The sequence below is a fragment of the Corythoichthys intestinalis genome, chromosome 17 (genome assembly GCF_030265065.1).
Source record: "Corythoichthys intestinalis isolate RoL2023-P3 chromosome 17, ASM3026506v1, whole genome shotgun sequence".
NCBI classification, from domain to species: Eukaryota; Metazoa; Chordata; class Actinopteri; order Syngnathiformes; family Syngnathidae; genus Corythoichthys; species Corythoichthys intestinalis.
This window is the reverse complement of record NC_080411.1, coordinates 5,451,933-5,474,153: the sequence shown is the minus strand read 5'-3', so window position 1 is coordinate 5,474,153 and position 22,221 is coordinate 5,451,933. Positions and strand designations below refer to the sequence as shown.

At 38.3% G+C, this 22,221-nt stretch overlaps 1 protein-coding gene across 1 annotated transcript; it reads left to right on the top strand.

Annotated features, from left to right (window-relative positions):
• The first annotated feature begins 2,447 nt into the window (after positions 1-2,447).
• Positions 2,448-18,539, top strand: tescb (tescalcin b). The gene is made up of 8 exons (XM_057818454.1): positions 2,448-2,721; positions 7,043-7,112; positions 7,257-7,337; positions 8,439-8,578; positions 8,679-8,740; positions 15,589-15,696; positions 15,758-15,805; positions 16,040-18,539. Exons 1-8 carry the CDS (start codon positions 2,658-2,660, stop codon positions 16,115-16,117), a joined length of 651 nt encoding a protein of 216 aa, XP_057674437.1. The 5' UTR covers positions 2,448-2,657; the 3' UTR covers positions 16,118-18,539.
• The last annotated feature ends 3,682 nt before the right edge of the window (positions 18,540-22,221 follow it).

The following is a 22,221-nucleotide window of genomic DNA, read 5'->3' as shown; positions in this document are numbered from 1 at the left end:
GGGTCACATACCTCTGGACAGGGCTCCTGGTCGAGCTGGAGACTGGAGAGCTTTGCTGTCCTCAAGCGGCCATCTCTTTATTATTTATAATTGATTCTGCATGTTTTCCTCAGGAATTAAGTTTCTGATGTTAAATTGAGTGATTTATTAGCTGTTAAAAACTTGCAATAATTTTTTTTTTTTTTTTAAAGTAACTATTTTGGTCAAAAACCGGTATATGTTCAATATTGATCCTGAAAATATAGGTGATTATCTCTGCATTTCGTGATTTTTGTGCATCTAGTGTAAAATCGGATTATTTTATAGCCATTTTAAGTTTTGTTATACTTATATATAAAAAATTTTTTTAAAATCCGGATTTTATAAGGGAACGACTTTGAATTTTTTGATGCCGCTGCTCATGGAGACTCATATAAGGCTACGGTAGGTGCCTGTTTTGGTTTTAGGTCGGTAGCAGCGTTGGTTTTGAAAATATTTGAAGTTTTTCAAAACAGGCCCCCTACGGATCAGCCCTGTTTCCCGTGTCCTGTCAAGTATTATAAAGTCTATGGTTATACATTGATCCTCATTTTTGTTTTTTTAATACCGTTTGAGGATCAGCTCGTAATTTATGTTCCTTATCCGATTACTCGATTATTCGAACTAACAAGACTAGTTCATCAATTAATCAACTACTCAAATAATCCATAGCTGCAGCTCTAATTATGGTTATGTCATGCTGGTTTCACAATCAACAGCTATTTGACTAATATAATGTAAGATTCCAATTTCTTCTCTTTGTAAATGCTCTTCTGAAATATTTTCCTTCCACCTGTACTCATCTTTTACAGCCAACTTATTCACATAAGCACCAAGTCCAGTACCTTCCCACACACAAACTGCCTGTGGAGAAAGAAGTGCACCTTCCAAAACAGCTGTCATATGTGCAATAAATGCTTTTGCATCAGTGAAGACAAGGCGAGTAAGGTTATAGGTCAAGGTGAAATAAAAAGCTGCATTTTAAATACGGCTGTCAAAATTATCGCGTGCATGGCCGGTAATTTTTTTTTTTTTAATTAATCACGTTAAAAATTTGACGCAATTAATGCACAAATGCCCCGCTCAAACAGATTAAAATGACAGCAAAGTGAAATGTGTACTTGTTGCGTTTTTCGGAATTTTATCGCCCTCTGCTGGCGCTTAAGTGCGACTGATTTTATAGGCTTCAGCACCCATTAGCATTGTGTAAGTAATTAGTGACATCAACAATGGCAGGCTACTAGTTTATTTTTTTATTTAAAATTTTATTAAAACGAAAACATTAAGAGGGGTTTTAATATAACATTTCTATAACTTGTACTAACATTTATCTTTTAAGAACTACAAGTCTTTCTATCCATGGATCGCTTTAACAGAATGTTAATCATGTTGAGGCCATCTTGTTGATTTATTATTATTATAATAAACAAATACAGTACTTCTGTACCGTATGTTGAATATATATATCCATCTTGTGTCTTATCTTTCCATTCCAACAATAATTTACAGAAAATATGGCATATTTTATAGATGGTTTGAATTGCGATTAATTACAATTAATTTTTAAGCTGTTTTAACTCAATTAAGAATTTTAATCGCTTGACACCCCTAATTTTAAAGTGTTCTGTGGGTGATTTTATAGGTTTGTGCGGGTGGATCTTAATAATATTGTCATAATAATTGTAATTTATTTTATTTATCTGATGTTTTGAATAGTTATTAGAGCATTTTTCTTGAAATTTCTGCACTTGTTTGTCGTGTTTTGATATAATAAATTACAAAGAGAATGTGCTTTTTCAGTGTTGGTGTTTAAATAATTGTGGTGAAAATAGCTGTGGGGGGTTGGCGCCAGCAAATATGTTGCCCAGGGTACCAAATTGGTCAGGAACGGCCTTGGTGCGGCGCACCGAAGAAACGCCATTAAAAAAAGGAATTATTCACAAAACAAATGAAGAAAACATCATTTTAGCACAGTACTGTTGATGCGATATGAGCCGGTATGTACGTAGTTAATATTTGGCTAGCGTTTGTATAGCATCTGGATTTCATTGTGTTTGAGTTCAACATCACAAAAGGCCAGTCACGTTTGAAATGAAGACAAACAGTAAAGCAGTTTAAAAAAGGAGTGGAGTAGCTTACATCGCTCTGAGTTCCCTCTCGTCCATCTTTGTCTCATTCCCGCCCCAAATCCTTCCTAATTACTGTTTTATCGGGCAATCAGCAGTCCTGCTGCCCCATTTGGGCACACCTGTGTCTAATCAGCTAATTATGGTACAGTACCATAACCATAAAAAAATGGATCAAGATTTGTCTGTAGTCACCAGACTTGCTTGAAATAAATGGTAAATATGAATGAATATATGAAAATAAACCCATATTAAACGTTAAAGTTGTATCCTTGACAGCTGACGTCACGGGTGTTGATTGCGGAAGTAATGCGTACTCTCCTCGGGGATGAAGGCTGTCGTATTTGTGTCAACAGTCAGTCCGGTTCTTGTCATACATGTTGCTTTGAGGTTCGACTCTCTTTCAGCTAGCTGACGAGTGGACAACTTCCAGCTCCACCGGCTTAGACCACCTGTATCGGTCCCGTGTGCTTCAGTCAGTGGACCCGTCCCGTATCGGACCTTGTCGGCAGGATGGGTATTTGGCAGTCCTTGTCTGGTCCTCCCGAGTACCGACAACTGGCGGAAACGACAGGCTGTGAGTACTTTTGGTTGTTCAACACACTGTAAACACGATTTGTGCCTTTTTACGTTGAATTATGTCACACTTCTACTAACTAGCGTAGTTTGGACGGATGTGTACCCAATATTTTGTCCAGCTGGTTACCAAAATATTAGGAACAATTCTCTGTGGCGCAGTGTAATTCATATGGCCTTTGTTAATTGAGTTCTAAAACATATTTGCTAGTTTCATAAAGTTTTAAATTCTTTCCCTACCCCTTCCTTGATTCTGTAACTATTGTGGTTGAGAAAAAAAGTATATTTTTGATTATTTGAAATAGGGCTGCAGCTATCGATTATTTTCTTCATCGATTAATCGATGAAGTAGTTGGTTTGAATAATCGAGTAATCGGATAAGGAACGTGAAAAATTCAAATACCTCAGCTGAGCCTCAAACAGTATAAAAATAAATAAATAAATAAGGATCTATGTACAACAAAAGAACAATTGGCTAACTTGCATAGCAAAAGTCCGCTAGCTTAAACACTAACATTTTTTTTCTTCCCACAATATTCTTAACAAATGCTTCGGACACATATTCCCACAAAAAAAAAACAAAAAACAACAACTGCTAAATACACCTATAAACTGAATTACAAATGCATTAAAAACACATTAGCTCATACATAAACGTAGCTTATGTTGGTCTTAACATGGAGCAGCTGGATTCACCCATGTGAAATGAGGCAGACTAGAGGGCAGTGTATCCACCCAAATCAGTAAAACTGAATGTAAACACTTTTAAAATAAACCATTACAACGCCACTTTAATTTTAAAAAAATACTCAAAACAGCAAAATTTAATTCAAATCTTTTTTTCTTATCGAATACTCGACTAATCGTTGCAGCACTAATTTAAAATATAAAATATATATTTTTTTGATTATTTGAAATATAAAAAAAATACTTAACACTCTCTTTGGCCCTCATTGATAGCAAAAGAGGTCCATTTCGACTGGAAATACACGAAATGTGCAGTGTTTTTTTTTTTTTTTTTTGTAGGTGTGTCATAGGCGGAGATTGAGGGGGAGCAAGGGGGGGCAGTGCCCCCCTCCCCGGTGGCCGAAAAATGTCATTGCATGTAATTTACTTTCCTATGAATTAATTTGAAGGTGAAGTTCCCAATTTTTGATATAAGGCTTAATCTTCGAGTTAGTGTGGGGTTAATTAGTCTGTGGAGTTGATTTCAACAAATTCTGTGCAGTTTGTTAGGTAATTGTTAGTTTCAGGGCTACGAAGTGGCTTAGCTTGCGCGAGTCAATAGTGCCTGTTTAAAACTTTCCCTTTAAAATAAAGACCTAGCCGTTAAAATGTTGTCTATGAAAGTTGTAAAGCACTAAAACAAACAACACAAATGAATGAAATGAACAATAATACTACAAAGTATTTCATAATGGGTCAAAATTATTTTTGTGACTAGGATCTTAGAGACTGTCATTTGGTTTGCTTAGCCAAAACTACACGGAGGCAAGGTGATGATTAGAATTTCTTTAAACCTAAGCTTTCAAAAGCTTCAACCACAACTGAGCTTAAGGTGGGTATGACAGGATTAAAAAAAAGTCTTATATAGCATTATTATGTGAATTCTAATCATATTTTGAAACGATTCGACTATATACAACAATTTGGCAAAGCGCAGATGATGAGAAATTAGTCTTTCAATCTGCCGTTTAGCCACGCCTACCATTATAGGGCTCTAGCGTCCCCAAAAGGAGGATGACATCGGCTGGGTCATGGTTTCATCTGATTTAGAAATTAGCCCATTGAGGGGGAAATTGTTCAGAACGGAGAAAAATATGGCGAAAAAAGCCGCAAAATGTCATTGTTTCAGTCTCTCTACTCCAATATTTTTACAGGATATTCTTTTTATCGATGTCAGTCTGGTCGCCGGCCAAGTGGCATTCTCAGTGGACAATCAGCCACAAAATGGAAGCCACCGCCGTATTAAAACGTGTGAAACCCTAAAAGCTCACACGCCTCTTCCTGGTGCAGCAACAATTTTCTGCAGCCGTTTGGCTGGCGTGATGCGAAAAATAAATGAATTAATCCGCAAAATCAGCTGAATCCGCAGTCCATCTGCATGCTATAAAGCAATGCTGTATTTTGAGATGCTAACGCGGGTGACGTCACATTCGCAGTCGTCCTAAACCCGAGACTGAACACGAAAGTCACTCATTTTAATGGCGCGGGATTAAAAAATTGAATATATAAAACGACCGCTTCCACACACTTCCAAGCAGTCATTTCATTCAGGGGCATAAAACACAGCATGAAATTTGAAATAAACATGCTTTTTGGTGTTATACGCACTTTAAACTGATGATAGAACACGGACAGTCTCAAGATATGTATACAATATGTATTGTAACTTAATTTTATTGCTGATACTGCATTTCGGGGAGATCAACATGTCCCCACCCCACCAGCACAAAAGTCAAACTCTGCCTATGAGGTGTGTGCGGGGGAGGGGGGTGTATTGGTAAGAGCCAGGTCAGTTTACTCATACATAATTGAAAATTCCAGTCAAAACCAGTTGAAATTTAATGCTGCAGCATTAAATGAAACATTAGAAGTAGCAGAAAATGACTTCTTGTCCGATGATTCCTTAAGGGGCCCACCCATAGTTTCAGACATTGCAATATACAATGAATAGGTTGCCACTGAGCCCTTCACGCTAGGCTGCCGCTAGTTTAAAACGGCCTTAAAAAAAACAAAAAAAAAATCTCATTTGCAAGGCGTGGCGGCTTTTATTTTAGTGTGGCGGTGCGCCACAATCTTTTTTTTTGTAGGTGAAACATCTTCATTTTATGAAGACAAGCATTTTTTTCCCTCTACTTTATTCTTGTTTGAAATGAATTCGCATTATGAATGCGGCACAGTGGGGCAGTAACATGTTTAAAACATTTTTTTTTTTTTTTTTGGAACAACACTTTTTTTTCCGGAGAGCTATTCATTTAACCTTTTATTCAACTTTATAAGAGATGTTTCTGAATCTAGGAAATTCAGGCACTTCTGGAGCTATTATTTTATATTTGTGTGAATTAATAAACATGCTTTAGACATTTCAATGAAGTTTAGTGTTTGCAATATTCAATTTTTTTACGGCAATTTTTATAGTTTTACTGCAAATGAATATCGGCTCCAAAAATCGGTTATTGACCCCTCTAACTACTAATAATTGGTATAAATAACATAATTGATATATGAACTGATTAGTCGACTCATCGCAAAAATAAGCGGGAATTATTTGACTACCAAAACAATCGTTTGTGGCAGCCCTAACTAGAGCTGGGAATCTTTGGGCACCAAACGATTCGATTACGATTACGATTCAGAGGCTCCGATTCGATTATAAAACGATTATTGACGCACCCCGTCCTTTTTTTTATTTTTTTTTATTTTTTTTTATTTTTTTTAATGTTTTGTACATTAGTTCTAAAATTGTTCAAAAATACTCTCAGGCTAAACCAAACTACTATTTCAGTATCAAATTAACATATAGCAGTAAAAAAATATACAAAATAACAGTAAATAAAAAACTCCAGTCCCCATTCTGTATCAGCAGCTTTAAACTACATTCAATTAATTTAATGTTGTGAATCAACCGTTAAAGTTGTTAAAATTGCTCCCGTTATTCCATAATTTCCTTTTTGTCTACTTTCAACATGTGAAAGTTTTAAAACTATTTTAAAGATAGATTCAAGTCAATATTTTACCGAGTTAGGAGTATTTTAGATAAAAAGTTAATTAGGTTTACTTGGAAGGTTCGCTACAACAGCCTTGCAGGCAGGGAAGTGTACTGCTTTACTAACGCTTGCATCTAGCATTTTGTAGGTGTGCTGCCAACGTTACCGAATCTATATTGCATCTAGTCCTATATAAATGATATCTACCCTAACATTATGTGTATGTACTTTGTAGCAGCTTTACGGCAGCAGTCAGATATGTTGTTGTGTATTTTTATCTCGTGGCATGAGTTGAGCTAGAGCCGTGAGTTGAGCATTGGCATTACCCGAGGGGCCGGGTAATGAGAAGCATGATGTTTAGCTACTCTTGCTCCGTTCCTCATTGTCCCGAAGACCGCGCGGCGCGCTGAGTGTGTTGTACTTCCGCTTTACCTGGCATATTTCAATAATCGGAATTTGGATGTTTGTGAATCGTTCTCGAATCTTCCACGGCCGAATCGCGAATAATCTAAGAATCGGAAATTTTGCACGCCTCTAGCCCTAACTGGTTTCTATATTGATTTAAGATGCAATCAGTCATCTCAATGTATTGGTGTTATTTTGTGTTTGCAGTCAATTGTGAGCAGATCCGAGTTTTACACAAACGATTCATGCAGTTGAGCCACAATGAAGACACCCTACGGTACTTCTAATTATTCTGCGTGATCTGTTTGTAGATGGCAGTTCAAAACCTGCCTAACAGGCTCCAGCTGTCACCCGAGCGCCTGAGTGACAGCATCAATGCCTTTTGGGAAAAATGGTGATTTTATTTCTATGTGTACTTCAGGAGAGAGCACTTCAACGCCATCCAAGATCTGGCCTGGAACCCCATTCGAACGCAGATCATAGAGGCTTTCTTTGACAGGAGGTGCCAAGTCACGCATTCACGCACATATTCAGAAACTGGATTCTGTTTTTTTTTTTTAATTTTATTTTATTTATTATTGCGGCCATTTACAACCCCTAGCAAAAACTATGGAACCACCAGGAAAAAAAATCAGATTAAAAGCTTGAAAAAATGTTGAATTAGTTCAAAAGTGTAACTCTTTAGCATTCAGAAACACTAAAATAAATGAATAAAAAACATTGTGGTGGTCAGAAATTGTTATTTTTGTTGAGCAAGTGCAGGGAAATATATATGGATTCACTCCATTCTGAGGAAAAAAAATATGGAATCATTGGAAACAAACAAAGAAATACCAATCAAAACACATCTGTAGTATTTAGTAGCACCACCTCTGGCTTTTATGGCAGCTTGCAGGCTCTGAGGCATAGACTTGATGAGTATTCTTCATCAATTGGTGCCAACTCTCTTTGATTGCAGTTGCCAGATCATCCTTGCATCATGCCTTGCTGTGGACCTTTTTTTTTTTTTTTTTTCCAAAATTCCACCCTAGGTTTTCAATAGGGTTGAGATCTGGGCTTTTTGCTGGCGATGACATTGACTGGATGAGTCTTTCTCCAAGGAATCCTTTAACAGTTTTAGCTCTGTGGCATGATGCATTGCCATCTTGGAAAATGACAAACATATTTTTAATTGAAGGGAAAAGAAAGCTGTCTAAAATTTCAATGTAAACTTGTGCATTTATTGAAGATTTAACCACAGCCATCTCCCCAATGTCTTTGCCTGACATGCAGCCCCACATCATCAAGGACTGAGGGAATTCTGATGTTTTCTTCAGGCAGTCATCTTTGTAAATATCACTGGAACAGCACCAAACCAAAGTTCCAGCATCATCACCTTGTCAAGAGTCAAGAATCTGCATTGGACAAGGTGTCAAGAGTCAATAATCTGCATTGTTTCTGAATGCTAGAGAGTTGCACTTTTGAACTAATTCATTATTTTTTCGAGCTTTTTATCCGAGTTTGTTCTTCATTATAAAATGTCTGAGCGCTCGTCCGAGATTGGTGATTCCATACTTTTTGCTAGGGGCTGTACATTCACTGTTCTTTAATTTTGTGGTGGCAGAAACTTGATTCCGCCCGGCGAGGGTTCGATGGAGGAAATCCACTTGGAGGAATTTGTGGTGGTCATGTCCCACTTCAAGCCGCCGTCACTAAACATGACGGATGAGGAGCGGGACAGCGTCCGAAAAGAGAAGCTGAGATGTGAGTCTTGTGCTGTTTTTTTTTTTTTTTTTTTTTTTTTTGTGGTTGATTTGTCAGCACATATTTGTGAAAGAACGGCCTGTCGTCTGTTTGTGTGCAGTTTTATTCAACATGCATGACACAGACAATGATGGAACCATAACTCTGGAGGAGTACAGACATGTGAGTTGTATGTTGTTGATGGGTCAATTTATATTTGTATATATTAGGGGTGGGACTTGATAAAAAATAAAAAATAAATAGTGACTTTGTAATTAATCACTTTTTTATTCCACAAGACTTTGTGTCCTTAATTTTCTTTTTTGATGAATTTCAGTTATTAACTGAAAAATACACACAAATGTGAATATTTGTTCACATTTAAAGCAACACTAGATAACTTTTCAACCTTTATAAACTATTTTCATAATATTTGTTGTTGAAATTCGCCCACCCCCGGCCAAGACTCACTCGGGAACAGCGACAGCCAAAACAAGTGCCGCTCGGCTGACGCTGCCCCCGCGCGCGCCAACCGGGAAGGCAGAACTTTGCGCGTTCTCTCTGACATTAACCCTTTGTACTGACTCCATATTCCAAAAGTTTGAAAAAGACTCGCCGAAAGCAAGTTGACAATTTATTCGTCGACAATGGTAAAAACAAGGCAAAAACAGACGACGGAGGGACAATTCTGGATCCAAAACATGCTACATGTTTCCAAGCAGCAAAAATCTGTGTTATCTCAGTGTCCAGTCTTTTTAAAGTCTTTGCTGAAGCGGGCCGTGTCGAAGGCGTGTCCGAAGGTGTGTCTGGGCGTTGCTTTTGGGTCTTCCCCTTTGTGGCCGGTTTTGGGCGGCTTAGATTCGTGCGCGGATGGGACGCCCGCTATCAACTTTGCTGTCCGGGATGGCTGCACTTGTTTTAGGACAAAGCGCTTTGTCCTTGGAGTTTGCTGGGAGAGCTGATTGCAAGAGTTGGTGCGTCAATCTTGTTGGTGACGCACGCGTTGGGCTTCTGTGATAAGACGGCATTGTGTATCTCTTCTATTTCTTCTCATTAAACTATGGTGTGCTATTTATTTTATATTAGTAGTGCAGTCCTACCGTAAATATGAAAATGATACTATTTCCTGATAAATTATATTACGTGTGTTAGAGTAATGCAAACAGACGGTGCCTACGAAAAAGTACCATTTTTCGCATCTCCCCCTCATTAGCCCGGAAAAGTGATTCACTTTACTGTGTCAAAGTGAGTGTAGTGGAGTCTGCTTAAACAATAGTTAGATGAACGTGTTAGACCAATGCAAACAATTATATGGTGTGTGAGATGACGGTAGCTTTTCCCTTCAATAATATTTGTATATTTTATATTAAATTATTTTTATTATTATGCTTTTGAGCATGCGCATCTTTCGTGGCACGCCAGACCCACTTAGAGTGTTTGTTGCCAAAAAGCTCAATCTTGGTCTCATCTGACCAAAGCACACGGTCCCAGTTGAAGCCCCAATACCGCTTGGCAAACTCTAGACGTTTGCGTTTATGATTGCGAGTGAGGAAAGGTTTTCTCCCTGCATGCCTCCCAAACAGCTTGTTGGCGTGTAGACAGCACCTCATACCCACTGTGAAGTATGGGGGTGTGGGTCAGTGATGCTGTGGGGCTGTTTCGCTTCCAAAAGCCCTGGGAACTTTGTTAGGGTGCATGGCATCATGAATGCTTTGAAATACCAGGAGATTTATAAATCAAAATCTGTTGCCCTCTGCCCGAAAGCTGAAGATGGGTTGTCTTTCAGCAAGACAATGACCCTAAACATATGGCCAAATCTACACAGAAATGGTTCACCAGACAAAAAATCAAGCTCCTCCCATGGGCATCTCAGTTCCCAGACCTCAACCCCATTGAAAACCTGTGGTGTGAGCTGAAGAGAAGAGTACAGAGGAGAGGACCCAGGTCTCTGGATGATTTCGAGAGATTTTGCAAAGAGGAATGGCTGAAGATCCCTCTTTTTGTCTTTTCCCATCTTGTGAAACATTATAGGAGAAGATTAGGTGCTGTTTTGTTGGCAAAAGGGGGTTGTACAAAGTATTAACACCGGGGGTGCTAATAATTGTGACACACATTATTTGATGTCAAATAATTATTTCTTTATGTGGGATTTTTTCCCCACTGGATAAATGCACTTGTATTGAAGGTTGGATTTTTCTCTTTTTTTCCCCATTAAGGTCCCATATTATTTAGTAGAAGAAAAAAAAATATATTAGAAGCTAAGAAACACATCTTAACCAGGAGTGCCAATAATTATGGAAGGCACTGTATATTATTTATATTATATGTCGACTGACAACTAGTTGAATGACACCTCTTTTATATGGTGACGGGGTCTGTATCGCTTTCACCGGCTTTCAACTTTGAGTTGGGTGGCAGGAAGCCTGCCACACACAAAAAAAATTACAAATGTGCTGACTGCTTTATGGCATGCGTCATATCCCCTTTCATTATAAAGATGCAAGTCAATGCGAACGCTTTTACGCAAATTCTGCAGAGATGGCAGAGCAACAAAAGAGACAAAAAGTTTTAACTGAGGAGGAAAAAAGGTGTTTGGATTCATCTTTTTTATAAAGTGAATAATGCTGACCACTTACTTCAGCCCCTGGACACCTGGGCAGCACTATACAGCCCTTGTTGTGGAAGCTTCTGTAAATAGTCTTTCAAAGGTGCACGGGGTCAAAGTAGACGAAGATCTTCTTGTTGCCATCAGCGTAGGGGTTGGTGTAGGACCATGGTGTTTCACTGAAAGTTATTAGATAGAAATATTACATAATATAAAACACGTAAAAGCTGATTGTTTTTTAATGTGGATGCAGAAATGTCTAAAATAAAATCTAGAGATACAATACCCAACATCGCCAAAGTAGCAAAACAATTAGCTTTTTCCGTTGAAAATTCTTGTGAATAAATGCATAAATCCCTGAATTCTTTATAGATATGAACGCAAAACATTCTCGATTCCGACGTTAAAAGCAAAAAAAAAAAAAAAAACGGGCAGTTTGAATTTACTTTATGTAAATATGTCGAAGACTGATACTAGTTTGTTAGCTCTTTGTTATGATAAGGGGCATGCCACAATGGCTTTTTTCGTTGAAAATTCTTGTGAATAAATGCTTAAATAACTGAGTTCATTATAGATATGGACGTAAAACCATCTCGATTCTTGGTTCAAAGCAGAAACCGGGCAGTTGGCAATCATTTTACGTAAATACTGCGAAGTATGGAGCGCCTAATTTCTCCAATTGATTTTTTTCACAATGTTTCAAAATGCATGCATGGTACGAAAAATATAGTAATTACCTTGAATCCTCCAACAAATTACTCCTGAGACAATCCTTCTTGTATGTTACAGTATGCGCTTCAGATTTTGTACTTTTTGAATGAAGATCCTGCATTGTGCTCAAAAGCATGTGAGAGTTTCACTCCCACCGATATCTAATAAATAAAGCTGAGTCTCACAGCCCCCTACGGGCAGGCAGGGGGCCAGAGAATGACCAAGCTTACCATTCAAGTATCTTGATGTCTATGCTCATGAATAAACTTTGGCCCGGCTTTCACTCGCTGGCATGAAAATCGGCTTTCTGCATTTCATCCATCCATTTATTCTTTTCAATATTATTGTTTTTCCTTCACAAGGTGGTTTACAAGTCGAATCACATGTAGCGACCTGTAGCACATTTGCTAGCCCAATATACGGCCACTGATAGTGTGGCCTACAGTCCAAAGCTATCCACTTTGCAAGTACTTAAGTTTGCAAATTTTTTTCAGGTGTGCATTTACTATTTCTGCTCAAGAAGCCAGTCATTCATTCCATCTAGTTTAGTTTGCCGACAAACTGCTCGCGGATTAGCTCCTGTGCTCCCAAATACAAGCTTTGCTTTAAGTTGGCAGCAGGGAGTTGAAGTGCTGCTTTTGGCATGCAAACTCTTTGTTGCACAGTTTGCACAACACGACACATTTAATAATAATTACTTCGGGGAGTATTTGAAAGTAATCTAGCCTCCCAATGGTGTAAGCAAATTTGTTTTATGATCCCACTCTATGTTTATATTATGTGCAGCAGCATAATCGGCGTACGGAGAACTGGTCAAACTGTGACAAAAGTTCGGCATTGCTTGGAGAACAGACTGCGAGTTAAAATTAATGTGGTTTGCTTTTTGTAATTAAGCCCCGCCCTTAAGTATATGCTGTATGTGTGTGTAGGGTGTGTGTGTATGCATCTATATGTATCTATGTGTGTGTATATACATATTTACTGTATTATTACACTTCTGTGCTACTGACAGCAATTGCCGTCCATTTGAACGTAGTACGTGGTGCACACCAGATTGTTTCTGGTGTGCACTAAAATCAATCTGAAAACATTAACATTATATAGCATTTAAGCTAGCGGACTTTTGCTAGGCAAGTTAGGCAATTGTTCTTTTGTAGTGTAATTTTCGGACTATAAGACGCTACTTTTTACCTCATTTTGAATCCCGTGGTTTATAGTCCAGTGCGGCTTATTTGTTGATTTTTTGGGGAGGGCTAATGGGCAACAGTATGTTTGACACCAGCGTCATAACACTGCCATGAGACTGACATAATTATGACATGACACTATCATGGGTATTAATGAATGCTTATAACAGATTTCATTAAGTGTCATCCAGCAAATTATGTCAAAAACTCCATTTATGTCCAGTTTGGATCTTTTACATCTATTCAAAGCATAAGCATTCGTTAATGCTCGTGGCAGTGTCATGTCATAATTATGAGGGTCTTATGGCGCCACTGTCAAACAAAGTGCTAATGAATAACTACCAATTCATGAAACAACTGGAACAGTAACTGAAGAAATAAATGGCACAGAACATGAATTTTGATTGTTATTTACATTTGTACCGCTGCAATGCATGCTAGGAGGCATGTTGAATGAAACAGTGTTGACAGCAGGTGGCAGCAGAGGTTGACTGTCTCCCCCAAAGGAGCATTGATGGCCAAATGAAGCTTCTTGAAGCATCGAAGCTTTGCATCCAATTGGTTCAAAGCTTCATGGTGATGTATTTGGTCTTATGACAGTCTTATGATGTCACCTGACTATAAACCGCCACCCACTAAATTTGACACGAAAACAACATTTGTTCGTGGATAAGGCGCCCTGGACTATGAGATGCAGCTGTCCTCAATGTATTATGGGATGTGTACACCAAAAGATATTAACCGGCAACACTTAATTTGACAGCAGCGTCATAAGATTATCTTCATAATGTCATAATTGTAACATAACACTGTCATAAGCACCATGAAGCTTTGCAGTCAATTGGTTCAAAGCTTCATTGCTTCAAGAAGCTTCATTCGACCATCAGTTTTCCCTTGGGGGAGACAGTCAACCTCTGCTGTCAACACTGTTGTCCTCAAACATGCCTCCTAGCATGCATTGCAGCGCTACAGATGTAAATAACCATCAAAATTCATGTTCTGTGCTAATGATTCCTTCAGTTAATGTTCCAGTTGTTTCATTAATCACTAGTTATGGTATTTTGGAAACGCATTTGACAGTGGCGCTATAAGACTGTCATAAAACGAACATACTTATGACATGACACTGCAATGAGTGACATTTTACATCATCTGCCAAATGATCTCACTTTTGCATGGATGTAAAAGATCCGAGTTGGAAATACCTGGAGTAAGTGGCATAATTTGCTGGATGACACTTAATGACATTTGTCATAAGCATTCGTGAATGCCCATGACAGTGTCATAGTTATGACAGTCTTATAGCAGTGTTATGACACCGCTGTCATAGATCGGCATCCCGATCGATCGGGTCCGATCACGTCATTTTCAAAGTATCGGAATCGGCAAAAAAATATCGGACATGCCTTTTTTTAATTGTATATATTTTAAAATTAAATCGTTTTCTAATTGTATTTAACGTTACAGACATAATATGTTACACTCATCCAGAGTCTTTAGTTTAGGCTTAGGGTAGGATTATCAAATTTATCCCGATAACGGCGGTAATTAATTTTTTAAAAACTGTATCACGTTAAAATATTTAACGCAATTAATGCATGCGCTGCACGACCCACTCACGCATTGTCGCGCTCAATCTGTAATGGCGCCGTTTTACCTATATAAAGAGCTAAAAGGCTGCGTAAAATGAGTAGAGTGAATTTTGGCAGCCTTTGAAGCTTTTTTTAATTGGTTAAAGCCTTACAATCCCTCTCCCTACAATTAGAAATATCGTGGGAAGCAATGTGGGGAAGCAAGGTAGTATTTGATCTTTTTCATAACACCCTAGATTATTTTCCAACGCAGAGAAGATATATCAATTGGTAGCACTACGCACAGTCATGGTTGAACTTCCCATCATGCATTTGGGCATGGCTACAGTATCATTCACTGAAAGCTCAACAAATACACTAGATGGCAATATTTAGTCACGATATACAAAGTCACAGTTATCCTTTAAGGATTACAAGTCTTTCTATCCGTGGATCCCTCTCACAGACAGAATGTTAATAATGTAAATGCCATCTTGAGGATTTATTGTCATAATAAACAAACACAGTATTTATGTACTGTATGTTGAATGTATATATTCGTCCGAGTTTTATTCATTTTTTTCTGAATGCATTGCCAAAATGTATATGATCGGGAATGATTGGAATTGAATCGGGAGCAAAAAAAGAAATCTGATCGGGAAATATCGGGATCGGCAGATACTCAAACTAAAACGATCGGGATCAGATCAGGAGCAGAAAAACATGATCGGAACAACCCTACTATTAACCCTAGTAAATCTACTAATAAGCCACACTGGACTATAAGCCGCAGGATCCAAAATGAGGGGGAAAAAGTAAAAGTACTAAAATTATGGTAATAGACTATAGATAATTAGATTGCTGCCAGCCCTCTAGCTCCAAATGGATTGGATGCCTAGTGCCATCAGTGGATGTCAGGTAGTTAAGAAAAGGCTACATGTTCTCTTGCGTGTGCAGGTGGTGGAAGAGCTCCTCTCTCGCAGTGGGCAAATCGGCACAAAAAATGCTAAAAGCATCGCGGACGCAGCCATGTTGGAGGTGGCGAGCATCTCCATGGGTCACATGGTACGTCCGGGGTATTTGAGCTAATTGCCTTGCTCTCCAATTTGACTCCCACTTCTTGCAGGAGCCTGACGAGTTCTACGAGGGCATCACTTTCGAGCACTTTCTTAAGGTAAGCCATCGTCATCACTTTGTCATAATGATAACTTCATGGTAATAATTAGAATTTTTCTTAAATGACTAGTAAAACACAATTTTGTCTAAAGAATTGAAAAAAAAGGCACTTGAAGAAAAGGGACATAAATGTACAGATTCATGAAGACATTGGCTGCCAATGACAGTACTAAATGTCAAATGGATGAGCAATGTAACCTGTCCAATGACATAATTTTTGTCTTTTTGTCAGCTGCTGGCCACCTTCGAAATTGAAGCCAAGATGAATGTTCGCTTTTTGAATATGAACGCATCCACTGTGTGCAACTGACATCTCACTGATGATGAAAATTCTTTATTTTTGGGGAAATGTATACATGTATGTATTGTGAACCTTTATACCCAGGATATGTTCCAAGCCCGACCACAGTGTTTAAACTAGGGGTGCACGATATCCATTTTTTGACACTGATACCGATATCGATAACTTCCTGCTCCTCAAGGCCGATACCGATACGATAACTGATAATATATATATATATAATTTTCCAATATGTTTTTGAACACTTGTAGGTCAAAAATACTAGTGGTTGATTCAGCATAGATTTGTCTTTGACCAAACCGCAATTTTTATGATGACATGAACATTATTATAATGAACAAAACAAAAACAAGAACACTTTTGACCTAAAAAAAGTGTCCATATTATTTTTTTTCGAATAAATATAATTTGACTCAATCACAATCAATCAGTCATATCATTGACGATGTGTTGCCCTGAACAATGAGCACTGATCTAAAACAAACATAGACCCAACATGTATTGTGCTTTGTCAGCAAATAAAACATTTGGTGCCACAGGAGAGGAGACTTTTGTTGTCTTGGTCCATGAAACAACTTTCTTAACCTGGCAATTATAGAACAGCAAGCCTATCAATAACTAAAAGGCCTCTCAAGAACTTAAACGTAAACATAACACTGTAAAATGCAAACATTTGCTAGTTGCCATAGTAAGGTTTATAACTAATTGAAGGAAAAATACAGCCTCTAGAACACTAACATAATTTTGCATACTGGCAAAACAGGAGTGGAAACAAACGCTCACATCCCAATCCGACACCGTGCCAAAAATATTATTAATTGGCCCGATAATATATAATGTTATTGGAGTTATTGGGATGACGTCATAATTCCTATTATCGGACCGATAATTATCGTGCACCTCTAGTTTAAACTAAGGGAACCTCGGACTTAAAGACTTGTAAGCTTTAATAAGCCACAATTTTTCTCTTTTACGAAAATATGTTATTAGAAACACAAATATTCCCATTGATTTAAAAATCTATAATAGTTAGTACATGTTTTTACCTACGGAGGGCGCCATGTTTTATGCGCGCAATGGACGCTCGGGGTGATGATGTAGTTTGTCACTGTCACTCGACGAACACTACCGGGTTACTGCGATTCCTACGCGGCAAGATGTTCAACACATGCGCGTAGTGGTTAAAAGCGGCTAGTACTTACTACTTGTGTTTTTTTGAGTCTTTTTTTGCATGTGTTTCCCTCTCATACATTTAAGCATTGTGTTTTTTTGTGGTAGCTTTAAAGCAGATTGTTGATCTGTTGACCACATGAGTCACTTAGCGTATTTAAACAACCCTTTTTTTTTTTTTTAATATATATATTTCTACGTTTAAATATTCAGGCATCTTTAGTATGTTTTGTCTGTATGCATCTAAACAAAACAAGCTGAAAGCACACGGTATTATTTTGTATGTCAAATTCGTCTTTTGTAGCACATTTTGGCAGAACGCAGTTTTTTTTTTTACTCTCATCTCGTCTCATCCCGTCTTTCCTGTTCATTTTGCTTTTACTGCTCGTTTTGTGTAATATCGACATTGCTGTCCTGCTCATTAATGTTCCTCCCGGGTTCAAATTGAAAGGGTTGAACAGATGACATTTTTGTGTCGCTAAGAGTTATACTCTGAAAGGCCGGCAGCGTAACCAAGTGATGCGATATCAACAACGATGGTAAACTACTACTAGTTAAATAAATTTTACAGTTTGTATAAAAACGAAAACGTCAAGAGGGGTTTTCATATCAAATTATTTTACATCTTAATAATGTTTATCTTTTAAGAACTACAAGTCTTTTTATCCGTGGATCCCTTTAAAAAGTCATGATATTTTGGCCATATTTTAATTTAACAATTTAGCAAAATTAAAAGTATAATTTTATTCCATTTTATTTATTTTTCAAAAGTTTTTATTATCACAGCCGGCACGGTGGATGAGTGGTTAGCACATCCGGCTCACAGTTCTGATATATATTTTTTTTTTTTGACTAAAAAATATCTTTTGGGTGCACTTTTAATCACTACATCAAACAAAAATGAGCACATCATATATAGTGTTCCAACTAAACGGTCACTGACGCCCAGCCTGGCTGACATTTTGCATTTTTCGACATCCAAATATCCAGTCCAAGCCTCTAAAAGCCATATACGCTGCAAGACCTTTACTTGAAAATCTATGCAAATTCATACAAAACATGTATATTCTTACATTGTTATCATACCGGTTGGTGCTGTGGTGATGTTAGCAATAATAGCGTAAATCAAAACAACTGTGATTATATGCAAATGTTGAAAAGACTCGTTAAGCAAACATTGTTTGATTAGACAGTGAACGCTATCGGGGTTATTATCGGGTCTCTCATCAAATAGCAATAAATCATATTTACACATTTTTTCAACAATAAATACAATTTGAAAATAAAGTGGAGCCTTGTGTGTGATCAATTATGAAATGAATGTAAAGTTATCTCATTAGCTGAACTTGCCTGGGTTGACACTCTCTCTGGAGAAAGAGTTGTTGTTTGCTGCCCTCTGCAGGACAGAAATGGAACTAACAAATTACAAATACAGTGTTACCTCTACGGCAGTGTTTTTCAACCTTTTTTGACTCGGGGCACGTTTTTACTTTGGAAAATATCTCGCGGCACACCACAAACCAAAAATGTTATAAAATTATTTTCTGTACAGTATATTTAATTATTCAATAATTTCTCAGTATGTATACTTCAGCCTGTTTAGATGAACACAAAATCGATATCCTTATTCTTCAACAGCTCTCAGTCTGTTTTTATTTATTTATATATATATTTTAATAGCGGTTAGGCTTGAAAAAGATCAGAATTACCAGACAGGGGGACTTGAGCGATATCTTTAACCACATCAGGGCCGAGCATCTCGCAGACAATGGCTTTGCAGGCAGGTAGTAATAATGTCTCTGTCACGGTGTGGGACTTTTTGGATTTAGCAGCAAGGTAACTGCCTATGAGTGCTTTCTCATTTATCTTCGTAGTTTTTATCAAAAAAGTTGCCTGTTTTTCTGTGTTTTCACAATGGCGAACAAAATAGTTCATCGAGTAGTTTTGAAGTGACGGATGTTTAGTTTGGAGATGACGTTTAGGTAGGGTGACCATATTTTGATTTCCAAAAAAGAGGACACTCAGCCCGGCCTCAAGATACTGGAATTTTATTCGAAGTTCACTCAAAGAAGCCTATATCACTTTAATATATTTAAAGTGTGCCCCCTCACTCTGGATGGGAAAATGCAGTTTGAAAAAAAATAAATAAATAAATAAGGACTTTAAAAAAAAAATATATATATATATACATACAGGTATATACGTATAATCTATAATGCAGACCAATAGAAATGTAGTCCAGTCAATACACATACACACAGTAGGCTATGTGCCAAGTTCCAACTAAACATTTTTATAAATTACCATCACGACAATTATCCTTGACAAATTGTTATTCCCATTCAATTGATATTCTCATTCAATGTTTTAGATTGCACACAAACAAAAACCGAAATAAACTGACAAACTATTCAACCAGCATGTTTCCAGACGTAGCAGTTAAAAACTATGTTTCCCATAATGCCTAGCGCGGTTTAGCTTACGGATAGCTAGCTGAGGCAAAAATCAAACTTTGCTATAAAAGTTTACAATCATCGGCAGTGCAACGATGCGACACCTAACGGGATTTTACAGTCCAAGCTCCGACAGAAGTCAACAGTTGCCAATATGTACGCATTTATCGTAAAAACTTCAGGCGTTGTGGCCAAATCGTCAACCCAGTAGATGGCGGTAATGCCTCATGATAGGGGTAAACTGCCAACAAAAACAAGAAGAACTACTCCTTCCCTCCCTTCTAGTAGAAGCCATTACAACTGCTGCCACCCAGCGGCCGGAGGGATTCTCTTCTAATTGGTCCCGTTAAAAATCATAAAAAAACGGACATTTTTATGAATTTATAAAACCCGCCCGGACCACGAGGATACTACGTGAAAGTAGGACTTGTCCGGGCAAAAGAGGACGTTTGGTCACCCTAGTTTAGGAGAGCTGCTCGTGTCGCGTTCAAGAAGGATTTCTAGCCGTCAGCCATTTTGCTGTTGTTGACAATGTGTTGGAATAAAACACAGGAGGAGGATTGACGGCTGTCACATATGGATAAAATAGAAAGGACACTTTCAAGTATATTGACACATGACGAGTCTAACCAAATAATGTGCAGTAGACGTCCTGGGGTCCACATATTTTCGGACAGCAAGGTCGTTGATTGCTAGAAATCCGAGCAGTTTTTGAACGCGACACGACCGAGAACTTTCTACTCCTTCCTACTGCAACTCCGCCCGACGACGTAAAAAAATATTGTAACAGCACCGAATGGGGAAATAGAAAGGAGAGGAGTCGGTGATGACTTTTCCCACTTTATTGTGGCAACAATTGAAAATAATAAAATAACAGCGGCAGCCGCAACATGCGACTGCTAACTTCGCTCTCACGCCGTTCTCCCTCTCTCCTAGCTTGCTTCCCGTTACGTCACCACTCTGCAGTCTGTTGGCCCCTTCAAGGGCCCGCACGGTTACGGACATTACAAAATTTATATATCTAAATGCGACATTAGATAATTTCTCACAGCACACTACCGCGTGCCGCGGCACACCGGTTGAAAAACTGCTCTACAGAACTTGCCAAAAGTCTTGTCGCTTGCATACACATGGACCTGAAGTGTCCCTTTAATATATTTGTAATCAATATTTTCTTTCAAGAAATGGATAATTTTAATCTCAACAGGTTTTGGAATAACATTTTGGTGTCAAACAAAACTGTTGAAAAGTGTTCTGATGTTTACAGCTTGGTAAAGCCCATTGAGTCAATTTTACATAAATCTTGTCGCCTTGTCAAATGATGGACACAATCCCAGATTAGAGCTTCACCTGATACCAATAATGGATCAATTAACTCTCAGGTGTGTTTAAAAAGTACCCCAGTGCACTAGACTGCTACATCAACTGCAACCTGACCTCTGACAAGATGCCTAAGATTCCTTCTGAGACCTGAAGGAATCTGAAGTGTTAATTATCATGAGGAGCCTGAAGACCAGATCCTCTGCAGATGTGGCAGACACCTTCAATGTGTATCAGTGTCAGGTACAGAGGATTTAAAAAAAAGACATTAACAGACTTGAGATGTTTTTGACAAGCCCAGGCCAGGCAGACCCCGCAAGACAACTGCTCGGGACGACCGGTTGTTGGCTGGAAAATCTAAAGCTATCCCTTTTTCCACTGCAGCAGAGCTCCACGAGACCTGGTCACCTGAAGTCCCTGTGTCAACCAGAACATTCTGTCTAGAAATGGCCTCCATGGTCGAATCAGTGCCCAGAAACCAGCATTAAACAAATGACAATTAAAAAACCATGTGGCATTTGCCAAGGCCCACAGACTGTCAAAAGGATGGACGCTGGAAAAGGTGGATTTTTCAGATGAATCTTCCATTGAATTACATCACAGTCGCTGCAAATATTGCAGGAGACCTACTGGAGCCTGCATGGATCTGAGATTCACTCGGAAAACTGAAGTTTGGTGGTGGCAAAATCATGGTCTGGGGTTACGTCCAGTATGGGGGTGTGCGAGAGATCTGCTGAGTGGAAGGCAACATAAATAGTCTGAAATATCAACAAATCTTAGCTGCCTCTTACATTCCTAACCGTAAAAAGGGACAAATTCTGCAGCAGGATGGTGCTTCATCGCATACTTCAATCTCTACCTCAAAGTTCCTCAAGGCAAAGAAGATCAAGATCCTCCAGGACTGGCCAGCCCAGTCACCAGACATGAACATCATTGAGCATGTCTGGGGTAGGATGAAAGAGGAAGCATGGAAGACGAAACTCAAGAATGTTGATGAACTCTGGGAGGCATGCAAGACTGCTTTCTTTGATGTTCCTGATGACTTCATCAATTAATTGTATGAATCTTTGCCGAAGCCCATGGAAGTCATACAAAATATTAAATTTGGATCGCACAACACCACTACTTAATTCGCTTATGTAATGTAACATATTTTTGTATTTGAAGTAC

Bases quoted from the DNA above. Each gene is read 5' to 3' on its own strand.
- tescb (XM_057818454.1), top strand. From the start codon at position 2,658: ATGGGTATTTGGCAGTCCTTGTCTGGTCCTCCCGAGTACCGACAACTG. The intron at 2,722-7,042 runs GTGAGTACTTTT...TTGTGTTTGCAG, and splicing joins ACTGGCGGAAACGACAGGCT to TCAATTGTGAGCAGATCCGA. The intron at 8,579-8,678 runs GTGAGTCTTGTG...GTTTGTGTGCAG, and splicing joins CCGAAAAGAGAAGCTGAGAT to TTTTATTCAACATGCATGAC.